General features: G+C 40.3%; 1 protein-coding gene across 1 annotated transcript in view; it reads left to right on the top strand.

Annotated features, from left to right (window-relative positions):
- The window catches only part of LOC129708244 (dynein axonemal heavy chain 17-like), a 184,232-nt gene that overhangs the window by 166,246 nt on the left and 5,122 nt on the right, over positions 1-12,864 (top strand). The window contains exons 67-72 of the mRNA XM_055653887.1: positions 1,242-1,435; positions 2,867-3,015; positions 5,966-6,093; positions 7,220-7,447; positions 8,201-8,392; positions 11,668-11,847. Coding sequence (XP_055509862.1) covers positions 1,242-1,435; positions 2,867-3,015; positions 5,966-6,093; positions 7,220-7,447; positions 8,201-8,392; positions 11,668-11,847 — 1,071 coding nt within the window. The remainder of the gene's footprint in view (positions 1-1,241; positions 1,436-2,866; positions 3,016-5,965; positions 6,094-7,219; positions 7,448-8,200; positions 8,393-11,667; positions 11,848-12,864) is intronic.

The following is a 12,864-nucleotide window of genomic DNA, read 5'->3' as shown; positions in this document are numbered from 1 at the left end:
ATATGAGGTGCTGTTCCTCCAATTTACGGTGGTGCTCACTCTGGCCATGGAGGAGGCCCAGGACAGAAAGGCCGGATACAGAATGGGAGGGGGAGTTGAAGTGCTGAGCCACCGGGAGGTCAGGTTGATTAATGCGGACCAAGCGGAGGTGTTTGGCGAAATGATCGCCAAGCCTACGCTTGGTCTCACCGATGTAGATCAGCTGACATCTAGAGCAGCGGATGCAATAGGTGAGGTTGGAGGAGATGCAGGTGAACCTCTGTCGCACCTGGAACGACTGCTTGGGCCCTTGAATGGAGTTGAGGGGGGAGGTAAAGCGACAAGTGTAGCATCTCTTGTGGTTGCAAGGGAAAGTGCCTGGGGAGGGGGTGGTGCGGGAGGGAAGGGAAGAATTGACAAGGGAGTTATGGAGGGAGCGGTCTTTGCGGAAAGCAGGCAAGGGGGGAGATGGGAAGATGTGGTGAGTGGTGGGGTCACGTTGGAGGTGGCGAACCTGACGGAGGACTATTTGTTGTATGTGACGGCTAGTGGGGTGAAAGGTGACGACTAGGGGAACTCTGTCCTTGTTGCGAGTGGGGGGGGATGGGGAGTGAGAGCAGTGTTACGGAGTATGGAAGAGACCCTGGTGCGAGCCTCATCTATAGTAGGGGAGGGGAACCCCAGTTCCTTGAAGAATGAGGACATTTCTGATACCCTGGTGTGGAATACCTCATCCTGGGAGCAGATGCGGCGTAGACGGAGGAATTGGGAATAGGGGATGTAGTCCTTACAGGAAGCAGGGTGGGAAGAAGAGTAGTCTAGATAGCCATAGGAGTCAGTGGGTTTATAGTGGATGTCGGTCAGAAGTCTATCACCTGCGATGGAGATAGTGAGTTCAAGAAATGGTAGGGAAGTGTCGGAAATGGTCCAGGTGTATTTGAGATAATTCAAGGTAATCAGAAGTAATGGATGCAAAGGCAAGAGCAGGATTAAACAGCTAATTTAACAGTTCAGAGGATGAGATCAATTGTACTACTGTATATCGAAGTTTGCTGTTGATATAAACTTGGTGTCAATTTGGATCCCACCTATATTGTGAAGCAGAATAGTGAAGTTATCCAGCCCCTTCCTAAAGAAATTTGAACACAAGAGGAAAGGAAAACATATTAATGCATGCTGCTGTTGACAGAATTAAGTTATATTTGTATGGCTCATGAATATGTGTTCTTTATCTATATAGTTCTACAAATTTTACTTTAAAGGTATTGGCAGAAATGGCACAGTTTAAGAATCTGGACAGTGATATAGAAGGTTCAGCCAACCGCTGGAAGAAAATTGTGGAGTCAGAAGCTCCAGAGAAGGAGAAATTGCCACAGGAATGGAAAAATAAAGGGGCAATGGAGAAACTGTGCATGATGCGATGCATGAGGCCTGACAGAATGACTTACGCTGTTAGGTACCGTCTACATATGTATAATAATACATGATTACAAACAATCCATTCACAGTGTATAGATACATGATAAAGAAATAACGTTTAGTGCAAGGAAAAGCCAGCAAAGTCTGGTCAAGGATAGTCCGAAGAACTATGCCTGATGGGAGAGGGGAGAAGAGGGAGTGGCCAGGGTGTGACTCATCCTTGATTGTGCTGCTGGCCTTGCCGAAGCATCGTGAGGTATAAATGGAATCAATAGAAGGAAGATCCACAATTCGCTGCAAGTTTTTACAGTCCTGAATGGAGTTGTTCCAAGCTGTGATGCATCCTGATAAAATGCTTTCTACGGTGTGTAGGGGACATGGCAAACCTTCTAAGCCTTCTAAGGAAGTAGAGGCTTTGGTGTGCCTTCTTGGTCATTGCTTCAAGGAGAAGGAGAAGTTGTGGTTGATATTGATTCAGAGGAATTTGAAGTTTTCAACCATCTCTACTTCGGCACCATCAGTGCAAACTGGGATATGTGTACTGCTTCGATCACTATCTCCTTTGTCTTGCTGATGTTGAGAGAAAGGTTGTTGTCTTGACACCAGGACACAAGGTTATCAATCTCCTACCTGTACTCCATCTCATCAGAATAGGGAAGGTTTCTGGGAGCATCTGTAAGTTGGCACAATAGTTGAGAACCATGCCTCATTTATATGTTGAGTGCTAATCTGATGTGCAAAACAATGGGGAATTTAATGGGTAGCAGCTCCCATACTTTTAAAATTAATAGAATTCTTAGCAGAGAATAAAAGCCTTGGCGAGAAATCTGAAGTGGTGAGACTTCAGACCTAATGTGTGATTAACTGTGGAAAAGTAGACCAAGGAAACTATAATTGCTTCATATCTGATCAACACCTTGGTCACCTGCACCATATAAATCATTAAAAATAAATTGAAGAATTGAAGTAAAATGGATCCTAATGCAATTCCACCACTTGCTTTCTTCCTATTCAAGACATCCCTACTCTTAGTCACCTATCATCAAATCAATCCTCTCACCTAACAATTTGCTTTCACTTCCTTATCTTTTACTTTACTTAACTATTTATGTGGGAGATCATGAAATGGTTACTAGTAGCCAATTTAAACGTTATCCATTGATATTCTCTGAGAGTTACTTTGAAAAGTTCATATGACTATTTTTAATCAATTTGATGTTCAGTTATTTCAAATTATTATTTTTAACCATTGTCTTGAATGTAAGAATAAATCAACATCGGAATAATTACATAGCAGTAGATATTCAACACCATTAGGCGGTGGCATAATCCAGTTAGATTATGGATGATTGGTACCTCTATTATCTTTGCTTCGCTTAATTTTCTTTGATAGCCTTATTAAGCAAAATTTCTATTTTGATAATTTCAAAGGCATATTCATATCTTCAATGTATTTTCATATTTACAGTTGCTATGTGGAGGAGAAGTTTGGAGCTAGATATGTGGAGGGTCGGAGCATGGAGTTTACAAAATCATATGAAGAAAGTAGTCCTTCCACTCCGATATTCTTCATTCTCTCACCAGGAGTTGATCCGCTGAAGGATGTAGAGGCACTAGGTACGTGGTCTAGATAGGGCAATTAATTAATGTGTTTGTGGAAAGACCCAGGACTCAGTTTGGATGTTAATTTAGCACCTCAACACTCAATCACTATATCATCCAATTTAAATTCTGAAGACTTGTTTAAATTCTGCCAACCAATTTCAAACCATTTTGGATGTGCATCATTGGAAATGGTGCAAATTTGGTTAACAATTTAAATGTTGATCATGTGAACAGCTGCCTTGCTATAATTGGAGAAATATTTATTATCAGTTTCTTGATGTAATTAATTTCTATTTGCAATCCTATTACTTTTGAGCCCATAAGGAAAATATCAAAATTTCAAAATCATAAGCAGGATTAACTCTCACACAAGACTACTCAATCATTCAATAAGATCATAAGCAGATTTTCATCTAGTGTCTTATCATCTGATTTCAGCCTTGAATATACTCGACAATGACATTCATAGCCTTCTGTGATTGGGAATTCTAATGATTTACAATCTCCTGTACTCTTCTGCTCAGTTTTAAGGCCTAAAATAGACACACAATCCTTTTGTTTTGCACATTAGCATATAAATGAGGCATGATTCTCAACAGGCAGCATTTCTGGAGAGAGGGAATGGGTGACGTTTCGGGTCAAGAAACGTCACCCATTCCTTCTCTTCAGAGATGTGGTTTGTCCCGCTGAGTTACTCCAGGATTTTGTCTATCTTCGGTTGAAACCAGCATCTACAGTTCCTTTCTACACAGCTCTAAGGCCTGCTCTTAATCCTGAGACTTTGCTTCCTGATTCTACATTTCAAGGTAAAAGGATGCTAAAAAGTCTTTCAGCATCATTCATGGCTCGGTCAGAATCATGTAATGCTCCAGATAATCTCTGATTCTTATGAAGTCAGTAAGAGTAATTCAGTTTTACTCAATAGTACAACCCCCTCATTATGGGAATCAATCCGATGAATATTGGCAGCTCTGACTAAGACAAATATAGCAAATTTAAATAAAGAGATCAATATTGCATATGGAATTTCACCTGAGCAATCATTAAAACTCTGCAAATCTCAGTGAGGTGTCATTATTTCTCTACTTAAATCTCCAGATAATGAATGTTAATGTACTGCTTGCCTTCCTAAATATCTGCTTCTTGTATGCTTACTTTGATCTTTCTAATTCAGAATATCAAGATTCCTCTATACTCCAACACTTCCTGGTTTCCCATTGTTTAGTAATTATTTTCTATTCTTTCTACTAAAATGCATAATCTCATATTTCCCACAATCTTGCCCACTCATTTGCCAAACTGCCTAAACTCCTATGCAATGTCCTGTCTCCTCACAGCTTATTTTAGTTCTTAGCTTTGGATCTTAACAAAATTGGATATATTACACTCTGGCTTTTCATCAGTCATGAATAGAAATTCTGAACAGCTAACTGGAAAGTAATGATTGCTGCAATATCCCACTATCATTCTTCCAGCCTCAGAATGACCCATTTGAATCACTTTTTCCCCAGCATTTTGTTCTCAACCTGCCCTCTATCCATGCTAATCTGTTACCCACGATCCCAAGTGCTCTCATTTTATATACAAAACTTTATCTCATATCTTTTGAAAATCCAACATGTTATATGCATGAGATTCCACCCTGAAAGTTATATCGTCAAAAGAAGCAATGTTAGAATTTGCTAACATCTGTTTCAAAGGACTCTGCTGGGTCTTGGAAATGTCCGTGATGAACCTGAAGGAAGAAAGTTCATTGCCATCATTTTGCCAGCAACCAATATCAAAATGGTCTATATTTCACCGGGTGGCGCCGCGATGGCAGCCACTTCAACAGTCTGTCTGTCCTTATGTCTCTATTTTGTTATTTTTAGTGTGTTTTAAAAGTTTGTGTTAATGTTCTCTGGTTTGTTTTATGTGGGGGAGGGGGTCGGGGAAAACTATGATCAGTTACCTTGCTGGAGATGCGATTGTTTTCTGGATCGTATGTCCGGTCGCTCTGCGGCCTAACATCATGGAGCTGGAGGCCTAGATCGGGACTGGCTTAGGGCGTTGACTTACCATCGGGGCCAATCACATGCCTGGGATCGGTGCTCCAACCGCGGCCTGTGGACTTTAACATCAAGGGCTCGCAGTCTCGGGAGAGACCGAATCGGGAAGCTCCGAAAGACGCAGAAGGCTCGACTAGCCCCGACCCAGGGTCCCATCGCCGGCGCGGGGAGCTGACATCCCCCCGATGCAGGAGCTTGATCGCCCCGACGCGGAGGCCCCGACCGCCAGCTACGGGAGTAAGATCGTCCTGTCAATGGAAGGCTCGAGGCCCCCGACCGCAGGCGAACAAAGAAGGGAAGATATTGAACTTTTTTTCACCTTCCATCACAGTGAGGGAATGTGGAAGAGTCACTGAGGTGGATGTTTATGTTAAAATATATTTTGTATGATCTATTTTTTATTAGTATGACTATGGCAAATCAAATTCCTCGAATGTTGCAAAACATACTTGGCTAATAAAGTATGATTATGATTTCACTGTACTTTTCGATCTAATTCTTAAATAATATTGTTAGGTCATAAGTGATATAAGAGTAGAATTATGTCATTTGGCCCATCGCCTATTCTGCCATTCAATCTCCCTCCTAAGCTAGGTTCCTTATTGTCATTAGATGCTTGTTTCCTGTCCATTGTTCTCTGCAGTCAAGATATTTGTTAAACCACCTTTATAATTTCTGCATTATGATCTCTCCTTATTCTGTTGGACCCGCGTTTATTTTTGGTCCTGTCTTTTGCATAGCTGTGGAAGTTTTGATATTCTTTTTGGGGTGAAAGTAATTTGCTAAGATGTGTTTTCATCCTCCTTAAACTTTCAATACTAAAATTCAATACTAAACTATTGTGATGCTATATATGATGTGTCCTTCACAGTTGATGTAGTATCATTTATTTTGTTACTTTTCTCTTTACATAGGCAAGAAATTAGGCTTTACCATTGACAATGGCAAATTTCATAATGTATCCTTGGGGCAAGGACAAGAGATAGTTGCAGAACAGGCTTTGGATGTGGCAGCTGAAAATGGACATTGGGTTATTCTTCAGGTATTGACATATATAAAATGTTTAAATGTTATACCCTGATGTAAAATAATTATCGCTAAATACCCATAACAAATATAAACTTTTATCTTGATGTGGAACCAGAAGCAGCTGAATGCAAGCCACTCTGCAGGAAAGAACTGTAGATGCTAGGTAGACAAAAGTGCTGGGGAAACTCAGCGGGTGCAGCAGCATCTATGGAGCGAAGGAAATAGGCAACGTTTCGGTCCGAAACCCTTCTTCAGGATTTCGCCCCGAAACGTTGCCTATTTCCTTCGCTCCATAGATGCTGCTGCACCCACTGAGTTTCTCCAGCACCTTTTTCTACCTTCCTTTTCCAGCATCTGCATTTCCTTCGTAAAAACTGTAGATGCTAGTTTACACCGAAGATAGATACAAAATGCTGGAGTAGCTCAGCGGGACAGGCGGCATCTTTGGATAGAAGGAATGGGTGACGTTTCAGGGCGAGACCTTTCTTCAGACTAAGAGTCGGGAGAGGGAGACACAGAGTGTAAGGTGTGAAAACGAGATATCAAAGGGGATGCAGTTCAAGGAAAATGTAGAATAGATCATTGTTAGCTAGAAGGTGACAACAGAGTTTACAGATATGACATTTAATCAGGGGGTCAGTCAGACTTGTCAGAGAACTCGGAAGGAGGAAGGATGGAGAGAAAGCAATGGTTACTTGAAGTTAGACAAGTCAATATTCTTATCACTGTGGTGTAAGGCCACTGTTGACTGAGTTCTGATGCCATCTATTCGCCTCCTTGCCAATATTCCACTACCTATTCTAGCCACAACCTAAGATCTCTCCATGGGCCAGCTTTCTTTTTCATCCTTTTAATTATGTGAAGCCACAATAGGTGAGGCCCATGCCTTATTTGCTTGCATACTGGTTTTATGAAAAGAATTTCAGTTGCACCATGATTGCCAAAATATTGGAAAATATTATCAGTGTTACCTGCCCAAGTAGTGAATAAAGTATGTTGTATTGAATTTCACTATTTGGTTAAACTTATATAAAGTATTCACTACTTGGGCAGGTGTTTCTTGAATAGTTCCTTATACATTTAATTTGTACAATAATATTATGAAAAATTGATGGTATATTTATAAAAATCTCCTTTAGAATATTCATCTAGTGGCTAAATGGCTGAGTATACTGGATAAGAAAGTGGAGCAATATAGTATTGGCAGTCATGCAGATTATCGAGTTTATATGACTGCTGAGCCAGCTGGAAGTCCAGACGCACATAATATTCCCCAGGGATTACTGGAGAATTCTATTAAAATCACCAACGAACCCCCAACTGGCATGTATGCCAACCTGCACAAAGCGTTGGACTTGTTTAATCAGGTATGAACAAAAAGGGAATGTCTGAATCTAACTGTGTCCCAATTATTGAATGGCTTTTTTTATTGTAAGTACCTGTAGTAGCTTTCTTTCGGTCTTCTCCTATCATCTTAGATGCCGTATGAAATACATTTGAAAATGTATTTCTAGAAATAAAATATCTATAAAAATGGTAATGTACAACACTACAATGCATTTGAAATAACTGCTTTAACATGGTTAAACTTATATATTCAACCTTTTCTTAAATTTTAAGTGTTTAAATTGTATCTAATAACTATTTTCATTATTTTTATTTGTTATTCACGGCACATGCATGCTGTTCTTAAGGCCGGTAAATAACTTGCCTGCTTCAAAATAGCCTGAAGCAGGTTTTAATCACCTTCATCACTACAGTCTTATGGAGTCTGAGGCAGTTTATGTCAATGTACCAACTATAAATACAATGTAGAAAGTTATGGTAGATCAAAGGAACAGCTAATTCCCTTTACTTCACCAATTCTTCATAAGGTAACCTGTTGGTCTAAACTGCATGTTTTGGATAAGCTCATGAAGTACAAAAGGGCCTATATTAACTAAATTAATATAGCTGCACAACCTGTGATTGTTTTGCATTTTGCTGCAATCTTTAAATATGCTCCAATCACAATTCATTGATATTGGCAATTAATATTCTCATTAATTCATGACATTCATTTTGTTATTTATTATTTTGTTTATGTCCAGATTGATTAATTATTTTCTCTGTTAATGTAGGACACCTTGGAGATGTGTTCCAAAGAAACTGAATTTAAATGCATCCTCTTTGCGCTCTGTTATTTTCATGCTGTGGTTGCTGAGAGGCGTAAATTTGGAGCACAAGGATGGAATAGATCCTACCCTTTTAACAATGGAGATCTTACAATTTCTGTTTATGTACTGTTCAACTACTTGGAAGCTAATCCAAAGGTAACAGTTCAAATAGAGTAGTTTACATATGAATACTTTTGTGAGATTTATTTCTTGTTTCAACGTTTCAGTCCCCCGTATCTCCCCGTTCCTTTCGCCAGCACGGGGAACTTAACAACCCTGGAGGTCCTGCTTTTCAACATTTTTTCCGCGGGCTCTCTAAAGTCAGTGCTTGCAGAATATCATTCCGACATCGTTTGTGCCGACAGCACAAGGTGAACATAGGTTTCCTACCTTTCCGGAAAATTAATTATTTCACCTTGTGTCATGGAAAATTTATCTGATCAATGAATGAGATAGATGTTAATCATGGGAATAGGCTATTGGTCATTAAGTACAAATAGTGAAATTCAATACAACATCCAAAGGTTTTGATATAAACCTGGTATTTTGACATAAGCACTGTTTTTGGACCCTTGACTCAAACAGACTATATACCTTAATCTGTCATTAAAGGTCAACACTCCATCTATTACAAGTATATATATTTTCCCATGTAACTGCTTATATTTCCAAATGTAACTGTGAAAATGATTCTTATACTGTACAGCACAGAAGTGAGAAGCTGTAACAATCCACCACCACTTGTGATGGGAGATTTACATGGATATACTAATGGTGCAGTTAAACTATTGATTTCAGTGGAGTAAGAACTACAAGGAAAATACTGGTTGATATAGACGTTTAAATATTTCTTAAAGCTGTTTAAATGATTTAGTTTCTTAATTTTCATAATTTTTCTAAAGTAGTTTTTTATTGCTAAATTTCAATACCATGACTATTCGGATGTTTGCTGACTGACATCAGGCAATGAAGGAAAAATGGCTTTGTTAATATAAGTAGGTTCAGTTTCTTTGTAGACTTATTCTGGCCCAGTCCCCATTCCCATGATATCCCCTTTGCATCATTGAAGACCCTGTTGATATGCAGGTTGCATTATGTGAATGATTGAGCTGATGCTGAACAACTTTGTAACACTGATAAAAAAAAAATATCATGTTTGAATGAATGAATACGTTTATTGGTGAAGTATTCACCTACAAAGAATTTGTCTTGTTGCTCCGCCTGCAAGGGACAACATGACATACAGTGACAGTTAGGAATGACACATAAAACATCAATAATAAAACATTATTGATTAAACATGCGAATTAAATAAAATACCAGAACAAAAGGAGGCGACAGACTTTTGGCTATTGAGTAGAGCTACTACTCGTGGGGAAAAAGGCTGTTTTTATGTCTGGCGGTGGCAGCTTTGACAGTCCAGAGTCACCTTCCAGAGGGAAGTGATTCAAAGAGTTTGTGGCCAGAGTGAGAGGGGTCAGAGATTATCTTGCCCGCTCGCTTCCTGGCCCTTGCTGTGTACAGTTCGTCAATGGAGGGAAGGTGACCACTAGGGGTGCCGCATTGAAGGCAGCCTCTGCCTAGTCTGTCTGTTTTTTTCTATCTTTTTTATTTTAGTTTGTCTTAACAGTTTGTTTTGGAGGGGTCTTTAGTTTTTTTATGTGGGGGGGGGGAGGTTGGGTAAGGGGGAAACGTTTTCCAGTCACTTCCTGGCGAGGATGCGACTATTCTCCGAGTCTCGTCCTCATCCCCCTCCTCGCGGCCTTCCATCTGCCTTTCCTGCTAGGGACCGGACCAGAGCTACAGCGGCGGCGCTGTGCTGGATTCACCGCGGAATGGAGCGATGCCGTTTTGAGCTCCGGAGCGTTGGACCTGCAGCATCAACACCGTGGAGCTGTGGTCCATAGAACTCCCAGCACGGGCTGCGCTGACCAACATTGCGGAGTCCTGGGTGCCTTTGCCGAGGGCCGCCAGCGTGAATCTCCGCCCAGCGCAGCCTGTGGACTTCGGGAGCCACGGACTCTGGTAGGAAATGGCCGATTTGGAGGTCCAAGCCGCTGAGGCTGTCCTCCCATTCCGACGTCGGAGTTCCATCATCCCGGCGAGCAGGCCTGAGCAGCAGGCCTCCCGTAGCAGCTACTGCGGAACCCTCGGGAGGCCCCAACCACGGGTGAACGTCAAGAACAACAGAGGAAGATGACTGACTTTGGTGCCTTCCCTCACAGTGGGAAATTTTGATTCTGCTGTGTGGGGATATTTTATGTTGGACTCTATCATGTGTTGTGTTCTTTATTTTATTTGTATGGCTGTATGGTGAGCACACATTTCACTGTACCAACTGGTACATGTGACAAATAAATGTATGTTGTATCTTGTAATAACTTTCTCAGCTGATCGGACGATTCGCTGCAGCCTCCGAATATCGTGCTTGGTGGCTGAGCCAAACCAGACCATGATGGAGAAGGTGAGGACAGACTCTACGATGGCCGTAGAGAATTGGACCATCATTGCCAGTGGCAGATTGTGCTTCCTCAGCTGCCGCAGGAAGTACATCCTCTGTTGTGTTTTTTTTTACTGTGGAGTCGATGATTAGTTTGCTGATAACTGCATATTCTTGATTAATGCAGTATATTTTAAGGATTCCTGCTGATGGAATATCCATTCTGTAATTCGGCAGCAGTCCACTCGCCTGGATCCTGTGTCATATCACAAATGAGGAGTTAAGGTGGAGAAGATGTAGCATATAACACATCTAACAACTACCTAATTGTGCCAGGGTTGGAGCAGTCAAAACAGATTGCCCCCACATGTAAAGACTTTATCTGTTGGTCATTTGAAGCCTCTCAACAAAAAGCTTTTCTCCTGACCACACCCTGTCACAAATGTTTCCAAAAAGAAAACAGGATTGAAGTCAAATGTAATGATCAGAACATTCCCCCTCAATGTAACTGCAGATTGCCACTATGACTGAGATTCGTGCTCATTCGAATGATATTGAAACTGAACAAAAAGCCCATTCTCGTTATCGACATTTCACCATCAATACTGTTAATCAGGATAAGAGTTAAACCTATATTACAAAAGTAAAAGAACAAGACTGTTAACTCAGTGCTTTATAATGTACAGATGTTTTACAGGAAATATTGGGAATAAGATAAATCATGAGCAATTCGATGCTCTATTGTCAATTAATTAAAACTTTGATGAGTAATTTACAACCCTTTGTTATAATTTCTAGATGGTGACAAAGACTACATGATTGTGAAAATTCATAATAAATTCCATTCATTGCAGTATTGATCAATAGTAAAAATAAACATGAGGAATTAAATCCTAATCACTATCTTTTTGTACAGAATCTCTTGAAGAGTTAAAATGTAAATTATATCTAGATTTTCTTTATACTGGGGTAAACGTTATTGAATTATTAGGTACCCTGGGATGACTTGCGCTATCTCTTTGGTGAAATAATGTATGGAGGCCATATCACTGATGATTGGGATCGTAAACTATGTCGTACCTATCTGGAGGAATTCGTAAAAAATGAAATGCTTGATGGCGAATTTTTTCTTGCACCAGGTTTCCCTATCCCGCCCAATACTGATTACAAGGTAAGATTTTTTTCTTTAAAGATTAATTATTGTCAAGTATCAAAAAATGGTGTTGCTGTTTCTTTGGGTCATCCGAGGAGCTGGTCATTATGATTTTTTGGGCATATTTTGTAATTTTATTACATGGTGTAAAATCATATTAACTATGCACAAATAAACATGAAAATATCTCACAGATGACCAACGGGAAGAGTGGAGATCAGTAGAGGTCAGAGCTTTGAGCCACCTTCTCCAGTCATTTTGGGGCAGGTTTCACTTGTCCATGGACAGTGACTATAGCTTTCTGGTCTGTGCAGGTTTGAAAGTCAACACCCCTAGATCCCAGTCCTGTCTCCTTCCATCTAAGTTGATCAAATCCCAAGTTGAATCCATCCAGTTGGCCAAAACGCACAATGCTATTGAGCCATACAATCCTCAATTAGCATCTGTTATTGGCCAATGTCAATGCCAAAGCAAAATAGTATTGACGTTTTTCAACGCTATTTAGAGTATAGTGTGGTTGACTATGGTGTTGATAGGAGGATTGTGGAAGAGGAGGTAGGAAAGACTTGGGGGTGGAGCTTGAGGGAATGTCAGGGGGCAGAAAGAGCAAGGTCAAAACAGGAGTTGGAGATTGAAAACTGAGAATTGTAAATATGAGGGTGGCAGTAGGTCAGTGGGAAATTGTAGCTGTTTGTGGGAAAATCTGAAAATGGAAATGTTAGGCAGACATACCTACTACTCTTTACCCACAAGTAGTGTTGTAAAGACATTTACCTATGTACCAAGGCTTTCTGATATTCTTCTAGCTCTTGGGATTTCTTGAGGTCCAGGAAAACTTGACAATAATGATTTTTATTTTAAATGTTAAATTGAAGACATATCTTCTTTAAGACGTTTCAAAAATCTACCCATTTCTCGATAGTCAGTCCCTTACATTAATGTTGAAAGTGAACAGGTAGCTATTTAACATTTTTAATGTGTTAACTGACTGTTAATTAATGTGTAGGAAGGAACTGCAGATGCTGGTTTAAACTG

The sequence above is a fragment of the Leucoraja erinacea genome, chromosome 23 (assembly GCF_028641065.1).
Source record: "Leucoraja erinacea ecotype New England chromosome 23, Leri_hhj_1, whole genome shotgun sequence".
Taxonomy (NCBI): domain Eukaryota; kingdom Metazoa; phylum Chordata; class Chondrichthyes; order Rajiformes; family Rajidae; genus Leucoraja; species Leucoraja erinaceus.
This window is presented reverse-complemented; position numbering and strand designations above follow the sequence as displayed.